Below are 23087 nucleotides of genomic sequence, written 5' to 3' on the forward strand. Positions count from 1 at the left end.
CACAGTACAGGGATGATGTATTGATTAGGGTCTCTGTTTCTCTCTCTCTCTCTCTCTCTCTCTCTCTCTCTCTCTCTCTCTCTCTCTCTCTCTCACACACTCTCTCTCGCACTCTCTCTCTCTCTCACTCTCTCTCAGTCTCTCTCTCTCACTCTCTCTCGCACTCTCTCTTTCTTTCTCGCACTCGCACAGTGGGGTATATCGGCCATAGGGATGAGCCGTGAAACAAATGTATATTAGGAGAGCCCACAGTGCAGTTGACGTCGCTCTCCTCCTCTCCCCTCAGCCACAGTCAGAGGGAGGCTCGTTGCTCGTGTGATGTTTGCATAATTGATCCAGCTGCGGCGTCTAGCCTTCGGCGCCCCTTACCTCCCCTACGATGGCTACAGCATCTATCCTCATGTACCCCCTGCCCAACCATCCAGGCTTGCAGCGGCGAGCCTCACGTCCCCCCTCCCATCCCCCCTCCCATCCCCAACCAGGAACCTAGGCTGCTGGGTCAGCAGTAAGCGGTTCCTCCATTAGTGATCCATGGCTGACCTGAAGGCTGAGGCCGGGCGGGGAAGGTTATTGTATTGTACATGTGGCAGAGCTGGTCTGGACTCTGTGGGGATTGATTAGTTTGATCTGGCAGCCGTACTAGCATACTGCCTGTGTCTCCCCCCTGCCCTCCTTGCTTTCACCCAGACTCCATTACGCATTGATTTTCCTTCCTTCAGAAACACACGGCAAGGTCAGAGAAACCTTTCAACTCTTCCAGCCGTTCCTCCGCTCGCCTCCTCTCGGTTGTCCCCTTCCTGCGCCACTCTCTCCCTCGCTTTCTTGTTTTGGCTTTGCCTCTCTCTCTCTCAATCCTTGCTCTGTCTCTTTTGCTTCTCCTGTTTTTTTTCCTCCCACAGTGCCGCCATCTCTCTCCACTCGCTCACTCATGCATGCCCATCACAACCTACCTGTGCTGAGCTCTGGGTCCTCAAGGGGAAGGAGGTGGGCGTAGGGGGGAGGACGGAGGGAGAGAAGCGGGGAGGAAGGAGGGAGGAAGGAGGGAGAGAAAGGGGAGATAGGTGGAAGAGACAGGGGAGGGAGGAGGGAGATACAGGGGGAGGAAGGGAGGGAGTACGGGGGAGGGAGTACGAGGGAGGGAGGGAGGGAGAAAGGAGGGAGAAAGGAGGGAGGGAGGGAGGGAGAAAGGAGGGAGAAAGGAGGGAGGAAAGAAAGGAGGGAGGGGAGAAAGGAGGGAGGGAGGGTGGAGAAAGGAGGGAGGGAGGGAGGGAGGGAGGGGGAAAGGAGGGAGAAAGGAGGGAGAAAGGAGGGAGAAAGGAGGGAGAAAGGAGGGAGAAAGGAGGGAGGGAGGGAGGGAGGGAGGGAGGGAGGGAGGGAGGGAGGGAGGGAGGGAGGGAGGGAGGGAGGGAGGGAGGGAGGGAGGGAGGGAGGGAGGGAGGGAGGGAGGGAGGGAGGGAGGGAGGGAGGGAGGGAGAAAGGAGGGAGGGAGAAAGGAGGGAGGGAGAAAGGAGGGAGGGAGAAAGGAGGGAGGGAGGTCTTAGACTAGATGTTAGATGTGTAGGACGCTGGACGCTCATAGACTGGATGCGGCCGGTGGACTCTCTGCTGCTCTCTGTTGATGAGCAGTTGTAGTGAGTGATTCAGACTCCACAGTGACGGGGTTAGAAAGGGTTAACACCCAGAGCTGCTCCGAGGTGTTGTGACTCCAGGCCCTCATCTGGCTGAAAATGTCTGACAGGCTGCTGCCTTCTGCCTGTGGAGGATGAAAAATGAGAAGTATTTAATTGAAGCTAAAAATATCCAGCTACTTACTGCTTGGGTGCTCGGTAGTTTTATGGGAAACATATTTGCAATTAAGACTGTTCTCTCAGATAAGGTTTAGGGGGATTTGAAAAGGAAATGCGTTCATCCATGTAGGGTGTATGTGTCCTCTCTGTGAGAGCACTGCCTGTTTTCGTGGTGGTGATGGCGGTACCTGGAGGAGTCAGTCAGACTGCAGCCTCATTCGTTTTCATTTGTGCTGCTTAGCTGAACACCGCAACAACATTTGGAACCCGTTCAAGAAGGAGAGAGAAAAAAAGGATGTTTCTGTAAACAACTTTAAGAATTTGGCTTAGAGGAGAGAGTAAAAAACTAAACCTGGCTCAGAATTAAAGAAATTCAACTAAGAGAGAGAGAGATAGAGAGAGAGAGAGAGAGAGAGAGAGAGAGAGAGAGAGAGAGAGAGAGCGGTGAGGGAGATGGGGTGGGAGGGAAGGTGAGGAGGGAGATGGGGAGGGAGATAAGGTGAAAGAGAGTGGCAGGTTGAAGAGAAGTGTACTAAGTGGAAAGAAACAATGGTGGGGGGGAGGATGGAGGGGGAGAGCACCAGGCGAGGACACCTTCACGGAAGGATTAACAAGGGAGATTTAATAACAGACCAGAGTTTTTTTGTTTGGTAGTCCCAACTCCTCCTCTTTGTACCCCAAATAGCTGCTTTCCAATCAATTCTTATTGGTTTGGACAGTATGTCCTCAAAGAGCCACTGCACTGGCTGTGAAGGACATAATGACCCCAGACAGCTAAGCACTTTAGCCTCTTCCCCCTCTGTTCCTCCTCTCCTCAACCTCCCTCTCTCATCCACCTCCCCCTTTCCTCGACCTCCTCCTCCTGTCTTCAACCTCCTCAACCCTCTCTCCTCCACCACCTCCTCCTCTCCTCCACCTCCTCCCTCTCTCAACCACCTCCCCTCCCTCTCTTCAACCTCCCCCCCCCCCCCCCCCATCTCCTCCACCTTCCCATGTTGTTGCTGTGCAACATCCATACATGAAATGACCTTTTAATGTGACTTTTATATCTGATTCTGTGAATGGAATCGTGGGTCAGATTGACGATGGCCCTGGGTTGCTGATGTTGTTGCTCTTCCTGATGAAGAGGAGGGAGGGAGAGAGAGGAACTGCGAGACCGGCGCCTGAAACCCTGGATGTCATTCGTCCATTTCTCAAAACTCAGTTCTCATTACAAAAGTTTTATGTTGTTTTTTGCTGTCCTGTAGACCAGACAGTGCTACTTGAAAAACACAGTGTGAATCATGGTAAATAGACCAGAACACCATTTTTTTCCCACAATAGAGAGAGAAAAACACAATGAGACACAGGGAAAGAGAAACACAGAGAAAGGGAGAGAGAAAGAGAGAGAGAGAGAGAGAGAGAGAGAGAGAGAGAGAGAGAGAGAGAGAGAGAGTGCTGGTGAGAGTTGGCACATGTAAAATAAAACCTTTAGAGTAGATGTGTTATTGTTTGTGGTCAAATTAGTTTCAGTGCACACCTACCCAGCCAGCATGGGTTAGTATCTGTGCTTTAATGCTTCAACACTGCCGGCAGCTACGTCTTTTCTCTAGCCAGACTCTAATGAATGTGATATACCATGCAGCACTGGCTTTCTGCATTACAGGGCTCTGCTGGGGAGATGAACAAAGGACTGTACACACACACACACACACACTCACAGACACACATTCCCGCACCCCGCAGACACACACATGCAGACACACCATGCGGGCGCTCCTGTGTTCATGGATTACATTTCATCATCTGAGACCAGGGCTTCAAAACCTCACAGTTTTTTTGCCAGACTCCATTCCAACCACACACACACACAAACACCCCCCTCCTAAACACCCCCCCCTCTCCAACCACACACTCTACATACACACTCCATTTCATCATACATAATCGCTGCTGCTTAAAAGACCTCATAAATCAGCATTCCACAATGGGTCCTGGGTTGGAGGCAGGAGGGGGAGAGGGGGGGGGGGGGCATAGCTGGCACCATGCCCAATGCTGGTTATTGTGTTGTGTGTAGAGAAAGCTAGCACAGAGATATTGTCGGGCTCAGTCCCCCCACCCCCATACCCATCCCCTCGCTGTCTGCCTCCGACTTCTACAGTGTGGTTCAGAGCCGGTATGCATTGTCTGTGCCCAAACACAGCAGGCTAACTGGTTAGCTAGCGCTGGCTAATTACCTGTTCTCTATCTGCCACCTGTCTCATTATGACGATTCATTTACCAAATCCTTCCATTCTTGAGCGGAGCTTCCCCGCGGGGAGAGAGAAAAGACAGATTTAAACAGATGAACAGATATGAGAGCCAGTAAAGATGTCTTCCCGGCCGCTCTTTGGTGCCATTCTGAAACACAACAACGGACTTTCTCAGCACTCCAGCACTGTCGTGTTTACAGTCCTCCAGCGTGACACTCGGTGACTGAGGGCCTCTCCGGGCCAACTGATGCGTCTCTGTCGGTTTTTCTCGGCGCTGAGAGGGAAGATCAATGTGTGTCCGCCGTGTTTGGGGCTGAGTGCTAAACGGGAAGCGGAGGACGGGAGCACTGACGGGCCTGGGCTCTCCGTCTCTGCTCTGAGAGATAAGCCGTCTGGTCCACCCTGATCGATGGGTGATCCATACGAACATTCCCCCACGCTATTTCTCTCTCTCTCTCTTTGTCTTTGCTCCTCCTCTCTCTTGCCGTGCCCCACATGGGCTACTTTGAACGGCTTGTCTGTGTAAGAGTACCTTGGCAGAGCGCTGATAAGCAAGAAGCTCGATCTGCACGCTGCCCTCTAACATGCAATCCTACTCTTCCTACACAGTGATTACGCCATTGTTCCCGGGGCGAATAGGAGCTATAAGAGTGAATGTAAATATAATGAATGTGAATGGAGTTAGCTGCGGTTCGGAGGAAGCATATTAGGAATTACAACGTGGCAGATTGATGGTACAATTGTTCCCTTTGTAAACTACAGCTTAATCCTTTAGTTCTCCAGGTTCCCTCCCATCTCTCTCTCTCTCTCTCTCTCTCTCTCTCTCTCTCTCTCTCTCTCTCTCTCTCTCTCTCGCTCTCTCGCTCTCTCGCTCTCTCTCTCATCCCCTAATCTCTGGTCTAGTATTAGACATGATGTAGCACATTAAAACCTGCAGAATCATCCTCCCGCGCTGTCTGGCATCATGCTCATCCCTCTCTCTTGCCCTTCCTCCTTTCCCTTATTCTTCCCTCCTTCCTCCCTCCCCTCCACAGCGAAGGTCAAGTCGAAGTGCGCCCCCACGTTCTTTGCCTGCGCCAACGGGATCCACTGCATCATCGGCCGCTTCCGCTGCAACGCCTTCAGCGACTGCCCCGACGGCAGCGACGAGGACAACTGCAGTGAGTCGCCCATGGCAACCACAACCTCATAATACACACGGCACTCCACCATTGCGTGTTGAGGAAGTGCTGTTTGAGGCGTTGGACATAAGATGTTATGAAATTCGGGTGACTTTTAGGATGAAGTTAGGATACTTTAGAGAGGGTTTTTTTTATTTTTAAGTATGACTCTGTAGTGTAAGTCGCACAGTACTTGTGGGTGTGTGATTTTGATAGTTCATCTGACTGTTCTATCTCTTACCAGGTCTCCCCAATGTCAGCAGGGGGGTAGGGCCAACTGTATCCAACCAATCAATCGTAGCATGTGTTCTTTAATGTCATCGAGGCATTTAGACAGAGCTGCCAACTCCCCGTATGTCTCTCTCTCTCTCTCTCTCTCTCTCAATTTTTTCTTCCCTTTCCCCTCTTTCCATTCCTGTGTCATTTCCTCTATCTTTTCCTCCTTCCTTCCTATCCACTCTCTCCTATCTCCCGCTCCTCTCTCCTCCCTCTCTCTCAGCCACTCTCATCTCTCCTATACCATTGTTATTTTCTCTCTCATCTCTGCCCCCTTCCCTCTCTCCTCCACTCTTTCCCTAATCTCCTCGTACTTTTATCATTCTCCTCTCCCCTCGCTCTCCTCTTTCTCTCGGCTCTCTCTTCTACCCCCCCTCCCCTCAGCTGAGCCCCCCCCCCCCCCCCCCCCCCTCCACAGATCCAGGGTGTAATTGTCCGGATCTTTCCACCAGATAAATCTGCCTTGTTCTGGCCCTGACGGAGCTGTGACACGATAGAACAAGAACGAGAAACAGAAACAGAAAAAGGGGAATGCTTTGGTTTTTTCGAAGTCTCTTATCGAGTCTCTTATCGTGTTGGATGTTTTATCATGCCTCCAAGATCAAATGTTCTCCTACCTCCCATTGTGATGCACTGTGTTAAATGGTTTAGGCCGAATAAATTACCCACTGGATATGTTAAATTGCTGTTTTCCTTAAATATTTATTAGGGTTAAAGTCGTTTGGTCGCTGATGAGTCAAGACAGATAGATTTGAGGCCAAGTTTCCAAGAAAGTTTTCTTTTTCATTAACCAGTAACCCCCCCACCACACACACACACGTACACAAACATATATTTGTGGATTATCATAGCATAAACCCAGAACACAGCTGTTTGAACAAGCACCCTGAATTATTGATGTTAAAACAGCCCCTCCCTGCTCTGGTCCAATCACAGCAGGAAACCCGCTGGTCTGCTCCGAGGCTCGCTTCAAGTGTCGGAACGGCCGCTGTGTGGACCGCAGCTTCCTGTGTAACGGCCAAGACAACTGCCAGGACAACAGCGACGAGGAACACTGCCTGACCACTGCAGGTATGCAGGTCACAGTAACAAGCTGGCATTGCAGGAATTCTGTGACAGTAACAAGCTAGCAGTGCAGGAATTCTGTCACAGTAACAAGCTAGCAGTGCAGGAATGCTGTCACAGTAACAAGCTAGCAGTGCAGGAATGCTGTCACAGTAACAAGCTAGCAGTGCAGGAATGCTGTCACAGTAACAAGCTAGCAGTGCAGGAATGCTGTCACAGTTACAAGCTAGCAGTGCAGGAATGCTGTCACAGTAACAAGCTAGCAGTGCAGGAATGCTGTCACAGTAACAAGCTAGCAGTGCAGGAATGCTGTCACAGTAACAAGCTAGCAGTGCAGGAATGCTGTCACAGTAACAAGCTAGCAGTGCAGGAATGCTGTCACAGTAACAAGCTAGCAGTGCAGGAATGCTGTCACAGTAACAAGCTAGCAGTGCAGGAATGCTGTCACAGTTACAAGCTAGCAGTGCAGGAATGCTGTCACAGTAACAAGCTAGCAGTGCAGGAATGCTGTCACAGTAACAAGCCACCACTGCAACATGCTAGCATATCAACATGTAGCACATCATTACCCTAGTGCAGAAACATGCTAACACAGAACACATTAGTAAAGCAACAAACTAGCAAAGGAAAAAGCTACATGTAACTCATCAATATGTGATGGACTAGTTACACAAGATAGATGGACTAGTGCCAGACACAGATAGACATGCAGTAGAATAATGACATGGTCCCCCATGGGCGGACAACAGACAACCAGTCAGCTTCTCCCAGGCTGGTGAGAAACATGAAGATGAAGAGCATGGCTTGGAGGCAGCAGGTGGAGATGGCCTGCAAGCCAGAGAGAAGCTGTTGACATTGCATTTGTGTTGCGTGCGCGCGCACACACACACACACACTCACTCACTCATTCACTCTCTCCTCATCCCTCTCTAACTTCACCTCTCTTCCAATAATAAGATAGGAGCTGCAGGTGACAGATAAGACGATGCAATATCCACTCTAAGCCACCTGAGCTCATCCCACACCACTGCTTCCCCCTGCCTCCCCTCCTCCTCCCTTCCTCCTCCGTCCTCCCTTCCTCCTCTCTTCCTCCTCCCTTACTCCTCTCTTCCTCCTCCCTTCCTCCTCCCTTCCTCCTCTCTTCCTCCTCCCTTCCTCCTCCCTTCCTCCTCTCTTCCTCCTCCCTTCCTCCTCTCTTCCTCCTCCCTTCCTCCTCCCTTCCTCCTCCCTTCCTCCTCTCTTCCTCCTCCCTTCCTCCTCCCTTCCTCCTCCCTTCCTCCTCTCTTCCTCCTCCCTTCCTCTTCTCTTCCTCCTCCCTTCCTCCTCCCTTCCTCCTCCCTTCCTCCTCCCATCCGCTCCTCTTATTTCATCTTCCACCTTTTGTCCTCTCCTTTCCCTGTCTTTCTCCTACCATCTTCACCCATCCTCACGCCCCCCCTCCCCGCCTCTCTCTCTCCTTCGTCTCAGCCTCTCCTCACATCATGTCCTCTCCACCTCCCTCTTGGTTTTCTTTCTTCATGTCCCGGTATCCTGGGAGGTGGGGAGATGTACGAGGCGTGTGTGGGGGGGTTGCTCTGCTTCTGTGGAATGTTATTTGGCTAACCTGCATGCCAGGTGCTGGTAATTAGATTTGCCCCTGCGTTCAGTGCTTTAGCGCTCCAATGTTTTATTCCCAGTAATCTGATTTAGATCATTTGCTACCAGTGGTCAGAAACACAGGAGCCTGCTTTAACTGTTTATATATTTATTTTCTGGGTAATGGATTTGTGTTTGGGGGACGTGGCAAAGAGGCAACCAGTGAAAAGTGCAAAAGTAGAAAAGCACATGCATTTGTAAAAGCACTGATCCAGTGATTGCATGGTGAGAGACTGTATGTGTAGAGGGAGAGACATGAAATAATGAGATCATTGTAAGAAGCGGGGGGTAAGGGATGAAAAGGGACTAGGATAGGAGGAGGGAGGGAGAAGAAAGAATAACAGGAAGGAAACAAAGTGGTGCCGAAATAGCGACACAGAAGCTTTCGAGGCTTTTATGCTATCTACTATATATATGAGCTTGGCAAGGAATGAGGAAGGGAGACAGAGAGAAAAGTCAATTGAATAGTGATCGTCTATGTGGTTTTAAGAACGAGAGAGAGGGATGGGGGAGAGAGAGGGATATTAAAAGTTTAATCGAGCAGAGTGCGGTCAGACTCAGGACCTCAAGCCCCAGGACAGAGTTCTGTAACCTAGATAACCAGAACAACATGAAGGAAGGGTTTCGGAGAAACCTATGCTCTCTCTCCTTCTAGACCTTCTCTGGGATGGGTAGCACACATCTGGGGAATGGGTACTGGGAGACCTAGCCAGCTGTTAAATGTTTGATGCCTCTGCTCTCTGCCTCAGCACAGCAAGATCACTGCTACAGGGTGTAGGCCCAGGGTAGCACACACTAGCACTGAAACACTCAGAATTACGAAGCAACATGGACACACACCTTGCACACCACACACACAAAATGCACACGTCACACATTCAGGAATAGCTCATCATTTCACCAAGGTCATTGATATTGGTGAACACTCAAATATGAGCTTGATATTTTGGATGGTTGGGAAAGATGTCAACTGGCTTTGTGAATGTTTGAAGAGATGGCATTCTTTGTCTGATCACTGACATCAAAGGTTTTTATTTGGCTCGAACCTGAATGCTTTCCAGTGTGTGCGCGTTTTTCAGTGTGTGTGATCTTGTGTTTGTTTTTGTGTGTGCATTGAACATGTGAACAATGTTCTAGAATGTGTGCTACAGCTGTTGGTTCACATTTCTGCGGACTACAATGAAGATCCATTTTAAAGATATAGTACAGCAGTTTCTGCATGTGTGAACGCACAAACTTTCTTTATGAAAATAAAGAAGATCTTATGCTAATGTAAAGGGGTTTGCATTGAATGCGAGGACTGTCTTATAGGACTTGTTTGGTATTGAGGATATGGACAGCCCCACAAAGAGTTCATATGCATCATCGATTTTCACTTTTCAGTGCTCGCTCCCAAACCTTACTAATAATTCAGAATCCGCGACACATTTTCTGAGTGGATTCTGGGTTTGAGAAAACCATTTGCATGTCATTTATATTCCCTTTTCCAAGCTTCAAAACAAACATATTTATAATCTTCCCTCTCTTGGGTATCTATGTTTCTAGAAGGATCTAGCCTCCCGTTGTTACCTGTGTACGCATGCAATGGAGATGCTTCCAAAGCTAAGCCCTAGACACCTCATACAAACCATGACCACGGGACTGCAGTGAAGCACTGAACTGACACAACATGTATTGTGTCACATTATCATCTGCCGCTGACCCCATCAGTGTCATGATTGGCCTACAGGTCCTCAGAGAACTGTCAGACAACCAATTAGACTTAACCAGAATTACTAAGGGAATGGAGCTGTACGCTGACATATTGCATTAGCCAGCTACATGACTAAACTGTCAGCAGACCCCCCCCCCCCACACACACACACACACACACACACACCGGAGATCTCTGATTGAAGATGAGCTCTCTGACTGCTCAGACCCTCACCTCTCTGGTACACACATACACACACACACACACACACTTAATATGACCGGACAGCTCCCTAATGAAAATCTGGACTAAAATATGGCGGGTGACCACATGCTGTTGGCTCCAATTTACCAGAGTGCTCCTTTTCTTTCCTTGCTGTTACTTACTGATGTATTCCCTATTGCATAATATAGTGAATGAGCCAGCTAGCCATCGGGCCGGCCAGCCTAAAAGTCAGCCAGCTAACAAGCTAGCCATCCAGTTTGCCAGCCAGCCAGCAAGCCAGCCAGCCAGCCATTCATACAGCCAACAAGCCAGCCAACCTGCCAGGGCTTGTTGCAATGGTCATCATAGTAATCAGCACAGTCTGAAGACGACACTCTACCTGCAGCTCTGACTACATACCCTGAAGCTGGTGTTGTTGTGTTAACGAGTGTCCCTTCTCCACACCTAGACAGGCCCATCTCTCACTTCCTATCCCCGCAGTGGCACAGGCGACACCTCTCTGTATGGACTAGCTCAGCACCCGACAATGCATCTGTTACGCGGCATTGACACTTAGCACAACTAGGATTCACGGCTCCCTGTTTGAAGGTTATAAACAGCAGTAATTCACTCCGTCCTGTGCTGAGCAGAGTTATACTACACTCATATATATGCCTCCATTAGCCCCCACTGTGAAACACACATTAGGCTTCCCCTAACACTGATCTATAGACTGAATGGAGAACGTCAGTGTGATTCAGACGGCTGGGATGGGTTCCCCAGTGGGGACCTTTCGCTTGAAATGGCTTTTCAATGGCAACGTTAGCCCCCATTGATTTCTGGGGGAGTTTGCACCAGAGAATAGGTGCTATAGATTAAAATGACAAGATAATCTAGGGGTGTTTTCTGCTGCTGAAAGGTGTCTGTGTTTGTGTGTGTGTGTCTGTGTTTAAGCTGTGTGTGAATGTGTGTGTCTTTGTGCTATGTGTGAGGGAGTTACGTGTGTGTGTGTGTGTGTGTGTATTTAATGTGTGTGCGTGTGTTCGTGCAGTGTATGTGTGTAAGGCCAAGGCAGTGTTTTTTAATGCCCCACTAGAGTGTGGAGGAAAAGAGAGGGAGAGGTGGGCGTGCGAGGCTGTGGCGAAGCACTCTGTAACAGCCTTGAGAGGAGGGAGGAGAATGTAATGCAGCCACTTTATCACGGCCCACACTGACCGGACACACCAATAGGAGAGGTTAGACACACCACTGCCCCTGGAGTTGAATTTACAGGAACTGTGTATGTCTGGGAGGGGGTGGAGGGGGGGGTGGGGTTGGATTGGTGCCGTGTGCAAGAGTGGGTATGTGTGTGTGTGTGTGTGTGTGTGTGTGTGTGTGTCAGAGAGAGAGACAGAGAGATGTGGATGTGAACACTCTTTTATTGTGTCGGCCTCCCTCCTTCACTGGTTCCTTCTCCAGTTCATGTTGTGCTGTCTCTCCAAGTGTCCCTCTGTCTCAGACCTAGCTCTCCTTGGGTTAGGCGCTCACTGCTATGGGCCATGCCCAGAGGGAGTACTCCCCTGGGGCCAGTTTTAAGCTCCCCCTCCTCCCACCACCACCACCACCATCCTTAAACCCAGGCCAGCCAGGATCCTCTGTCAGACCCCCCCACCTCCAACCCCATTCAGTCACCATGGTGATGCCGGTCAAGTGGCAACCTGCGCCCACAGTCTTGAAGAGGAATTCCACTTAGGACAAAAGCTACACTGTTCCCAGACTGTATGGTGTTTGTGTGTGTGTGTGTGTGTGTGCATACTGTGTCTGATCAGTAGCTTAAACACACACACCCACACACATAGTCACACACATTGTATAAAAGAGAAGTTGGTTGGCAGGGAAGAGGTGGTGAGATCACTGTTTATTCTCCACGCCTGTTCTTAGCGTTTCTCTGTCCCTCTGAATGGAGCTTAGAAGTGGCGTCCCTCTCTGTGCCAGGAACAAGCACTCCACATTTACCATAACATTTTATTCGCTTACCTCCTCTCTCCTCTCTGCTCTCTCCAAACATACACCGTCGCACTCTGAGAGAGGGGCCGCCCTGTACGCATTGTCTAACTGTTGCCAGCACCGATGAGGCTCATAGGGTCATGTCTTTGTTGAACAGCCTTCTGAAACTCTCTCTCTCTCTTCCTCTCTCTTTCTCCCTCATTCTTTGTCTCCGTCTCTCTGTCTCCGCACCCTCTTCCTTTCTTCCCATTTCACTCCCTCACTCCTCCTTCCCTAGCTCTCCTTCTCGTAGACGGCTGAACCTGCAGTGCTGTTGAGAGTGACAGCCGCTACTGTATATGATAATGGGATGTGCAAATGGAGAGAGGCTTCAGTGACTAGAACCAGTCTGCAGTCAAGTTCACAGACTGACAGGAACTGTGCGGTATCGACTGACTGAGCGAAAGCCGGCGCTCGCCTGCCTGCGTGCACTGCTTGAGAAAGAGAGGGAGAGGTGGATAGGCGTGCGGTGCGATGGCGTTCCGTGGCGTTCTCCGAGATAGTCCGGATGTCTGTGGGAGATCTAGCTCCCGGCAGCTGGGGTGGAACCAGGACTCCGTTGAATGAATCGATTCATTACTGTATGTTTGTCAAGACTATTATTTCCTGGGCTGTGTCTAATGCATTCAGGCAGTAGAGAGTCACAGAGAGCTACAAGGGGGAGAAGGGGGGAGGTGGAAGAGGAGGAGGTGGAGGAAGTAAATCAGGGGAGTTAGAGGTTGCTCCAATCTAGGAGGGTAGAGGGATGAGGTAAGATTAAAGCTTTTAGTGGGGTGTCAGCTATACACGGTACCTCTAAGGACACATTTTCAACTCTTCTCATAGATCCAGACACATAGACAGGAACAGACAGATAAGCAAACAGACAGGCAGACAGGTTAACAGACAGACAGGCACACAAACAGACAGACAGGCACGCAGACAGACAGAGACAGAGAGAGAGAGAGCAGAGCTGTAGATGTGTGTATCCGTCAGGGAAATGCATGTGGAAGAGAGGTTGGAGTGGAGCGGAGAGACAGAGGACCCAGGAGAGGGCGAAGAGTGATTGCATGTCGGCCCCCGTGCGAGATAGAAATGTGAACGGACGGGGTGGGGGGAAACGAGGCGCAGTACGGGATGAAAAAGAGCAGAATGCGAGGGAGAGAGATAAGCGCAAGGGAACGGCAGAGAGACTGAGGGGCGAGCGAGGCAAAGAGAGAGTGGGGCGAGAGACCACGGGGACGTCGAGGAAGACGGGGGATTAGGAAGAGTGGCAAAGCCATTGAGGAAAACATCAAACCTGCTCGAATCATTGTGTAAAGAGAGTGAGAGAGGTGAGAGGGAGGCGTGGAGGGAAGAAGGGAGCAGGGGGAGAGGTGGAGAGCTGGAGAGGGGGAGGGCCGGTGCTGGATTTAAGGACAGAAAGACGGAAGGGAAGAGGTGAGGAGAGGTTGCATATGGCGTGAAAAAGTAATCGAAAGTGTGAGAAGGGAAAGGTAAGTGAGAGGTAATCACACAGGGATGACGTTATTTAAAAATGAAAGAGATGGATGATTGCTGAGGGACAGAGGGGCAGGGGCATGGGAACATGGACAGTGGTATATTTAGGGTTGTTTGTCCCTGAGGCTTGCTGTGTTAGAGGAACGCCCAGAACTAACCCCTGTGGTCAACGATGCTTTTCGCAATGTTAATGATGCCACAGCTCCTGGCTTCTCTCGTTACCTCCTCTCCTCTTTCTACTCCTCTCTTCTCCCCCGCCCCCCCCCCTCGTCTGTACTCCCTCCACCCCGCTCCTGCTATCTTATTTTTTCCCTCTTCTCTTTTCCTCTCCTCTTTCTGCAACTCCGCTCCTCTTCTCTCCTCATTCCCTCCGGCAGGGAGAACTTCTATTTGACTCTTGAAATGGTAATTCTGCTTGAATTCTCTGGTGGCTTTTATTTTTATCCTTTCTCTCTCTTTCTCTCTCTCTCTCTCTCTCTCTCTCTCTCTCTCTCTCTCTCTCTCTCTCTCTCTCTCTCTCTCTCTCTCTCTCTCTCTCTCTCTCTCTCTCTCTCTCTCTCTCTCTCTCTCTCTCTCTCTCTCTGTCTCTCTCTCTGTCTCTCTCTCTGTCTCTCTCTCTCCAGTGTCTCTGTAGACATCCACAAGGGAGTGTGCACATAAGCATGGGAAACAGGACAGGGAGAAGGAGAGAGGAGTCGTCCCCGTCCCTTTCCCGTTGTGTGTTGTTTTCTCGTGCACACCCCAGATCCCGGGACACCTCTCCTGGGCGGGGCTAGCCTACAGGAATACATGGCACAGCGCAGAGAGAGCTTTTTGATCCTTTCTGATTATACTGTATTTGCTGCCATTGTTTATACAGTCGACGTGTACGCTTCTTCTGATAGTAAGTCATCCTCAAGGACAACTTAAGGAGTGTTGTAACCCAGTTTCTCTTCGTTATGTTCACATAGCAACAATTCTTGGCTCTGCGGGACAACTTTACATTCTGTCTGTGGCTGCTGCCATGCTTGAGCAGCCTGCGGCACTCACACACACATACACACTGTTTCACACACACTATCCCCCCCCCCCCACACACACACACACACACATACACAGTATCTCACGCACATACACACAGTTTCACATAAACACACACAGAAACACATGCACATGTGCTTTAGACACACACACACAAACAGACACTGTCATACATACACACACAAACACACACACACACACACATACTGTACACACACACGCACACACACACACACTGTAGCATCCCTCCGCCCCCTCCAAGGCTGGCACCATGCCTGCCCCCAGGCAACAGGCCTCCAGCTGGAGTCTGTTTTATGAAGTGGGTGGGCACCATGGACCCACCCTCAAGCCCTAGCAACCTGGCCATATGGACAGATACTTTAGCACTGGAGGGCTGGTGGAGGGAAGGAAGGATGGAGGAGGGATGAGGTGGGAGAGATGGGAGGGGCGGAGGGAGGATTGGGAATGATGGACAATAACGGGGTAATGGAGGGATGTTAGAGGAGTAGGGGAGTGGATGGATGGCGGAGGGAGGGAGGGAGGGATAATGGAGATGCGGGATGATGGAGAGGTGGTAGTGAGGTGGAGGGGTGGAGGAGGGATGGAGGGGTGGTGGATAGATGGAGGGATGATGGAGGCTTGGTGGAGTGGCTGTGGTTTGTCTCGTCTGCGGCCTACGGATTGGCTTTCTGTGAGAAGCATTCTGCCCTATGGTGGTGTATTATATCGAGCGACAGGCACATCAATAAGGGGAAAGAATGTGTGTGAGAGAGGGAGAGAGAGAGAGAGAGAGAGAGAGAGAGAGAGAGAGAGAGAGAGAGAGAGAGAGCGGATGCAGCTGTGCATGTGTGTGGATATGCAAGGCTCACTGCATTATTGATTGACTGGAACGAGTCCCTGTTCACATCCATGTTGAGAACCTCCTGCAGAGAACATCTCCCTGGGAAGGAGAATGAAAGGAGGAATTGAAAGGAGAGGATGGGAACGAAGAAGGAGGAATGGAGACGAGCGATGCGCAGAGAATGATGGAGACGATGCGGGCCGATATATAGACGCAGCCTGAGCCTGTCACCCATGCATGCATACATGCTAATGAAGGCTGGCAGCATTGATTCTAATTGGTTCTGTTCCTGCCCACTCCTCACCCTCCTCTTCAGTGTGAGGGACAATTACTCCTGGCGAGGACTTGCACACCCAACAGTCTTCAGACGAGGTCTCTTTGTCCAGCTTCACACCACACTTCGTGTGCATGCATATGCAAATTAGATTGGTGATAGATACAGAGAGCAGAGAAAGAGAGGGCGAGAGGAAGCAGGAAAGAAAGAGTGAGAGAGCAGGAAAGAGAGAGTGCGAGGTCATTTAAAGACCCACCTCACCTTTCTTCTTGGGAGGTTTTTTCTGCTCTGGGGTCAAATGGAGGGAGATGACTGTGTCTCTCCTGCATGTAATAATTAGGTACATCTTGGCATATTGGTAACATTTATTCAAAAGTACTATAGTGGACTCATTCCCCAGTCCAGCAGACCAGAGTCTCCTGGGTCATGGTTGTGGGGGACTGATAAGAACGTCTGTCTCTTCAAAATCCACCGGCCTGCAACAGGGCTATTGTTGGAGGGCAGCAGATTAAATTGCTGCCCTGGGCATCTGAATCCTCAGTGCTAGGACCAGGAGTCTGCTTCTGTTGTGCTGTCGTGTGGAAGGTGGAATTGTGTGTGTGTGTCCTAACTCCCTTACTCCCCAATCTGAGTCACATGGATGTGTGTTAGGCAGGCTTTAGCTCTCTGATCCCCTCACCCAGAGCGCATGGCTGAGCCAGCCTTCCCTGCCAAACCCGTACCCCACGCCCTGCTGCACCCTCGCTCCCTGCCTTCCTACCGCTACCTTCATCTCTCCCTCCCTCTCCCCTCCCTTTGAAGCTCTCTCCCTTCCCTGCCATTCTCTCTCTCTCTCTCTCTCTCTCTCTCTCTCTCTCTCTCTCTCTCTCTCTCTGTCCCTCCCTTTCCCATGCTGTCCTTACATCCTCCCTCTCTCCCTCCATCCCTTCTGCCTCCGGGCCTGCCTCCTTGCCTCCTGAGTCTGGCCAAATCTTATCACAGAGAGGCCTGCCTGCTGGTGGGGGGTCTGGGGGGAGGAACTGCGGGTCTCTGTTGCTGTAGCAGATAAGGCCAGCCCAGGTCAGAGTCTTTCGGCCCTGGCCTGGTACAGCAACCACTGACCCCCTGCAGACACACACACACACACACGCACACATGAATGGATGAAGATGGATGGATAAAGGAAGGCCGAGCTAACCACTCCTCCACCCCAGGGAGCTTGTCCGCGTGTCTGAATGGGACCTCCTCTGAGCCCTAAATCACATACCTTGAACCTGATCTTCAAACGTTCACCCCTGTCTCCAAGTCTTCTCACGTGGCTTGAGTTACTGGCTGGAATGCATATGCATCCAGACCCGTGCGTGTGTGTGCCCACGTGTGTGTTTGTGCATCTGTCTGCATGTGAACATGCGTGTTACATTAGCAAGCGCATCCTTTGTGTTTGTAAACAGTAAGTGGAGTATTGAATATGTGTGTTTTTTTTAAGCTGCATGACATAACAACCCTCGCAGTAAATACAGTTTAATACTGTTGTCATTTACTATGCATAGAACTGGGTCACCGAGTGTGTAAACGTTCCTGTTCTGCATGTAGAAGGTGGAAGGTGAACCCTGGGGTATTGAGCTCATTACGCATCAGTCTCTTCCTACAATGGGATTAGTAATGTACACATCCAGGAGGATATTGTTTTAAACGCTGTCTTTTTAACTGTCGCTATAGCAGAAGCCCTTGGGCCAAAAAGGCTCCACAAAAATGTTCTAGTGTTAGCAGGGACACCAGGAAGACCTGGGCTGAAACATGTATGACAGTGTAGACTGTCGGACTGTCAACTGTTACATATGACCATGCAGACAGTTACATGCATGACCATATTGACAGTTCTCATGTAGGATGGAAGTAGCGTGTAGATGACATGGGTGACAGAAGCCAACTTAAAGTCTTTTGAAGAGTTGGGCAGACATGGAAGGACAAAATGAAGATTGCGTATTCTCACACTGTTGTGAGAACCTGAAGTATAATTCCTTTTTAATTAGGCTGGTTTGGGGATAAGCTGGACAGAGAGACAAAGGGAAAGACAGAGAGAAGAGAGAGGACGTATAAACACACAACACAGAAACAATGGCAGGAGTCTTCAGTTCTCTGATCCCCACTGTCATTACCAGAATAGCCTGGTTCCAAAAAATGATGCGTAATTAGACCTGGCTGTCTGCTCCGAGACCCTCTAAAAATAATGATCTCATTTAGCTCCAAAGAGACGCTCAATGGCGTCCATTCTGACGGTGACGGCATCATTAGCTCGCCTCTTATCTCTCAACATCAAAGATAATGCTCCAACGCTCTCCGCTATCCAGTAAAAACATTTTTGGCGGTTTGGGAAAAGAGAGGGAGGGATGGACAACATGAGAGGGAACAAAAGAGCAAGACAGAAAGAAAATAAAAAAGAACAAAGGAAAGAAACAAAAAGAAAGAAAGAAAGACAGACAATGAAGTGATGAAGTCGGTTGTGTATCTCTTCGGGCCACCGGACTCGAAGACACCCCTGGTGTGGTCGGGATCTGACTTGGCCTTTGTGTGTGTGCTGTGGTGTTGTGTCCATCTGCAGTGTGTGGTATTAACTCTTTGTCTGTCTCTCTTCTGGGGATTCTTGTAGTCTCCCTGTAGTTATCTCTCAACCTCAATCTCAGTAACAGTCTGGGGGTCTGTAAGCTGAATTTGTGTGTGTGTGTGTGTGTGTATGTGTGTCCTTGTGGGCCCTCGCTCACCTCTTGACCCATAGCACACAGTTCCCATGGAGACCCAGCCCCCTCAGGTTGAATGGGAGGAGCCTGTCGTCAAAGGCAACCAACGGTTCTCTCTGACCTCTGACCCCGGCCCATTCTTCTCTTTCTTCCGGAAAACTCCCCACATCCCCATCTTGCACGTCCCTCTGCCCCTCCCTCCACAGGAATTCACAAAGAGAAAGTCGTGTCTTTGAAACACCCAGCCAGTTCCCTCAAACGTTATGTCCTGTGACAGACCTCCATGTTGCTCCTCTGGCAACCAGCCCCCCCCCCCTCAATGCACAAATGCATCATGATACTCATAGCCCAGCTTTTCAACGGAAAACTGAGTCAGTCATCCATGCATCTATTTTTTCCCCCTCCGGCACTCCGCTCCACTTCCCCATCCCTGCTCTGCCTTCCTGTCAATCTCTCTCGCTGCATCCACACAGCCATCCCTTAGATGTCTTCAAGCTCTTCTGCCAATCATCCCTCTCGTCCTCTTTCAGTCCATACCTGTTATCCTATTTTTCACCCTCTCCCCTTGTCTTCCTCTTGTTCTCTCTCCCCATCCCTTCATCCCATCCCCTGTCTCAGAGGCGTACACTTTATTCGTTAGGCAGTTCCTATCCAGTGGGAAGTAGTCTAATGGTCAGTCTGATACGCAAAACAGCATAGAGGGCAGGCTTTTTCTGTCGAGCTGTCTTTAAACTCTTCTTCACCCCTCACTCCTCCCTCTCTCAAATGTCTCTCTCTCTCGCTCTCTCTCGCTATGTCTCTCTCTCCCTCTCTCTCTGCCTGAATGGACTACCTCCTCTCTCAGCTGAGTGTGTGTGCGCGTCCCTTAGCCAGGCTTCGCCACCACAGCCGCCACAGTCATCTTAAGACTTTGTTTTTCATCCTCCACACTGGGAGGAATGTGAAAAAGAGGGTGACAAATTGAAGAAGAAAAAAATGAGCGAAGTGAGGGAGAGGTGTGAAAAAGAGAGGAGATAGAGGAGAGTGAGAGGGGACTGGGAGAGGAAGAAGTGTGTGAGAGAGAGGGGAGAGTGAAAGAGTGTGTGTGTGATGTGTTTGGAGCTTCTCCTCATTCTTTTTCTAGATTTCCCTCCTTGTGGTTTGCCTTCATTCACCGCGTTCTGGAGCCAGATGAAAAGATCCTTCAAGTTCTGCTTCTACTGATTTTTTTAGGTGTGTGTGTGTGTGTGTGTATGCCGAAAAGTCTAGGAATGTTTGACTTCCTTTGTTTGTGTGTGTTTGTGTGCCTGTCTTGCTTGCGTGTGTGTCTATGTTAATTGCACATGTATGTGTGCTTGCCGATGTGTTTGAAGCCTGTTGGCCAGATGGCTCATACCCCTTGTATCCCCCCCCCCCCCCCCCCTGCACTGTGTGTGTCTGCACTGTGTGTGTGTCTGCACTGTGTGTTTGTGTGTGTCTGCACTGTGTGTGTATGTCTGCACTGTGTGTGTGTGTGTGTGTGTGTGTCTTATAAACCTGGGTGCTGCCTGCCCTCTAGTGGTTCCTCTACTCCCCTCTTTTCTCCTCTCCACTCCTCTTATATCTAAGGTGTCGAGCTGCAAATGATCCCTCCCTCCATGACAACTCGGTTCCTGTCGTTGCAGTCAGGACAGTAACAGTGATGTCATTAGTCCCTCCAGTGTGGCACCTGTAATTAACGCTTGGCGCTCTGTGTGCCCCACCGGTCCTGGAAAGAAACGACAGACAAATCAGCATGGAGCTGGCTGGCAGCAGACTTCATGCTGCTGAAGCTTTGATTGGCTGGGTTTCTTTCTGCCTGTGTGTGTGTGCGTTCGTGTTGAGTGTGTGTGTGCTGTGTGTGTCTGGGTGTGTGTGTGTGTGTGTCTGTGCGTGCAAGACATGGCTGCTCTGCTTTGTTTCAGCTGCACTTTCGAATTAGAATGGTGTCTTTTTCCCCCGGTTTTTCGTCTATGTCTCTTTCTCCATGAGAGGATGAGATGAGTGGATTCTGACATGAGTAGCTCGTTTGCATACTTGCTGACAGGTGCCCAATCAGAAGAAAGGAATGCACTTCAAAAACACACGGTATCCCAGCAACCAGGGCAGCCAGTTTGTGGAGTATGTGTCTCGTTTGATTGGATCAGACAAAGAAGCGTTCCACGCGAGGATGGAACCACTGCAACTTCAATAGGCCTATTATGTTCTTCGGTTGGCCCCAAGCTTGTTCTAGTAACTGGATACACATGGTGTGTGTTTGTTCATTTGTGCGTGCGTGTCTTTGTTTATGTGTGCGTGTCGGGTTGTGTGTGTCTTTGTTTATATGTGCGCGTGTGTGCGTGTTCCAACCCTTGCTGTCTGTTGTCTCATGTGCTGTTTTAAACTTAATGGAGACAGATTACATACTGGGAAAGATAACTAGGGACAGGTCCTATACTAGCACGGTATGTTGGCATGCCAGTCTTTAAAAAGGCCCATTTATACATGGATGGATGGTGGATGGTACATCAGTTATACAGTGTATGCAGATCAACGCTTCATCATAGCTAATAATGTAAATATGGAGATATTCGTCAGTGGAAATGCATAGGTAAACAGAGTGTGTGTGTGTCTGTGTGTTTTGAGACAGCCTTGCTAGTCGGCTGTGTGTATGTCATGTTTTAACCATCCGCAGCAATGGCTGGCTGTCTTCACTCTTCAAAAGGTCTTTATTCATGATTGAAGATTACCCACACACGCGTACACACACACACGCGTACACACACACACGCGTACACACACACACACGTACACACACTTCAAAGCCCTTTCACCCCGGCATCCCACTCCTGTCACTCCTACTCCTGTAGAAGGTGCAGAAGTCATGCCAAGGCCCCTGGTCTATGCTCTGACGTGGTCTTGGTTTGGTGATAAAGCAAGCATGCAGACAGCTAAACCGTTTCTAGTTTCAGTTTGACGTCTGCAGACTTCAACAAGTGTCTGTCTGAGAGCTTCCCATGCCCATCTCCCCGTCACTTTAAGAAGGAGGAAATCAAAGCAAAGCGTAGGAGGAGAACACATACAATGCGAGGGAGGGAGGGAGGGAGGGAGGGAGGGAGGGAGGGAGGGAGGGAGGGAGGGAGGGAGGGAGGGAGGGAGGGAGGGAGGGAGGGAGGGAGGGAGGGAGGGAGGGAGGGAGGGAGGGAGGGAGGGAGGGAGGGAGGGAGGGAGGGAGGGAGGGAGGGAGGGAGGGAGGGAGGGAGGGAGGGAGGGAGGGAGGGAGGGAGGGAGGGCCACGGCAATGATGCACTTCTCCAGTGGAGGAGAAGAGGGTTTACAATGTCATGCTGTACCAGAATAATACCTCCCCCATATAGCTGCTGACCTCCAACTAGACAATGCACTCTCTCTCTGTCTCCTATGCTTTCCACCTCTTATCCTCTCTCTCTGACTCTCTCATAGTTTGCGGGGTTAAAGTCTTGCTATTGATGCTCTCTCCCTGACCTCTCTTTCTCAATATAATTCTCTCCTTTCTCCGGATAGGTAATGAGATGGATTCAGGCAGAAGATAATCAGATGTGTGTATGTATGTGTGTGTGTGTGTGTTTGAGAGAGAGAGAGAGAGAGAGAGAGAGAGAGAGAGAGGAACACCGACAGAGAGAAAGCGAGATGGGGGGAAGAGAGGAGGGAGAGAGAGAGACGCGGGGTAAGACGGGCGTAAGGGAAAGAGAGGGCGAGGAGTGTGTCATCCTGGGTGTCACCCCGGCTGAGCGTGCTCGGCGTGTGACATGTTCCCACTCCAGCTACATGTCCTCTCCGCTGCACGGAACAACTGGATGGAGAGAGGCGGAGGGAGGGAGGGAGGGAGGGAGGGAGGGAGGGAGGGAGGGAGGGAGGGAGGGAGGGAGGGAGGGAGGGAGGGAGGGAGGGAGGGAGGGAGGGAGGGAGGGAGGGAGGGAGGGAGGGAGGGAGGGAGGGAGGGAGGGAGGGAGGGAGGGCACTCTCTGATGTGATTAAAGTGGTTTGAGAAGAGAGGGGCAGGGCCACACCTCCAGATGGTGGACGTTTATGAGCTCGGAGAGCCTGCAAGAGGTGATGCCATCGTCTGGGGAGCTGCTAACCACCCTTATTAATGTCACGGAAAGGGTGTGTGTGTGTGTGAGTGTGTAAAAGTGTAAGTGTGTGTGCCACTTTGAGCCTGTCCATGTGCCCGTCCGTGCGTGTGAGTGTTAGTATGAGCACACATGTGCGCTATTCCCTCTCCAGTGATACTGTGTGGATTATGCTAGCCAGCAGTGTGTTTCTGTGTGTGTGTGTGTGTGTGTGTGTGTGTGTGTGTGTGTGGGTGTATGTGTCATGCTGCAGGGTATTTGTTCCAGAGCCTACCTTTGTGTGAGGAATCCACCTGCGTAAGGGGTTAACGCACGCTCCGTCACAATCACACTCAGCAGGAAGAAGGCGAGCACATGATTATCACCCCGCTCCAGGCAGCCATCGTTAATGAAATATACTAGCTCTCTCCCTCTCTCTATCTCTCTTCCTGCCTCTTCCATCCCTTCCTCTCTCCATCTCCATGGGGAACCCAGCCCCTCTCTGCCACGCTCACTAAACACACCAAACAGCCTGCCAGTGTGTCTTTGGCGCCATTATGAGTTATTGTGTGTTCGCGCATGCCTCTGTGTGCGTGTGTGTGTGTGTGTTTGT

At 50.4% G+C, this 23087-nt stretch overlaps 1 protein-coding gene across 9 annotated transcripts in view; it reads left to right on the plus strand.

Moving 5' to 3' along the window:
- ldlrad3 (low density lipoprotein receptor class A domain containing 3) overlaps positions 1-23087 on the plus strand; it is a 59904-nt gene that overhangs the window by 31103 nt on the left and 5714 nt on the right. For 8 of the 9 annotated variants that reach the window (XM_084672806.1, XM_084672798.1, XM_084672800.1 and 5 more), the window contains exons 3-4: positions 5053-5178; positions 6391-6525. In XM_084672806.1, coding sequence (XP_084528932.1) covers positions 5053-5178; positions 6391-6525 — 261 coding nt within the window. The remainder of the gene's footprint in view (positions 1-5052; positions 5179-6390; positions 6526-23087) is intronic. The other variant, XM_084672799.1, reaches the window with a different exon arrangement.

The sequence above is a fragment of the Hypomesus nipponensis genome, chromosome 14 (assembly GCF_054491055.1).
Source record: "Hypomesus nipponensis isolate SF chromosome 14, ASM5449105v1, whole genome shotgun sequence".
Classification (NCBI taxonomy): Eukaryota; Metazoa; Chordata; class Actinopteri; order Osmeriformes; family Osmeridae; genus Hypomesus; species Hypomesus nipponensis.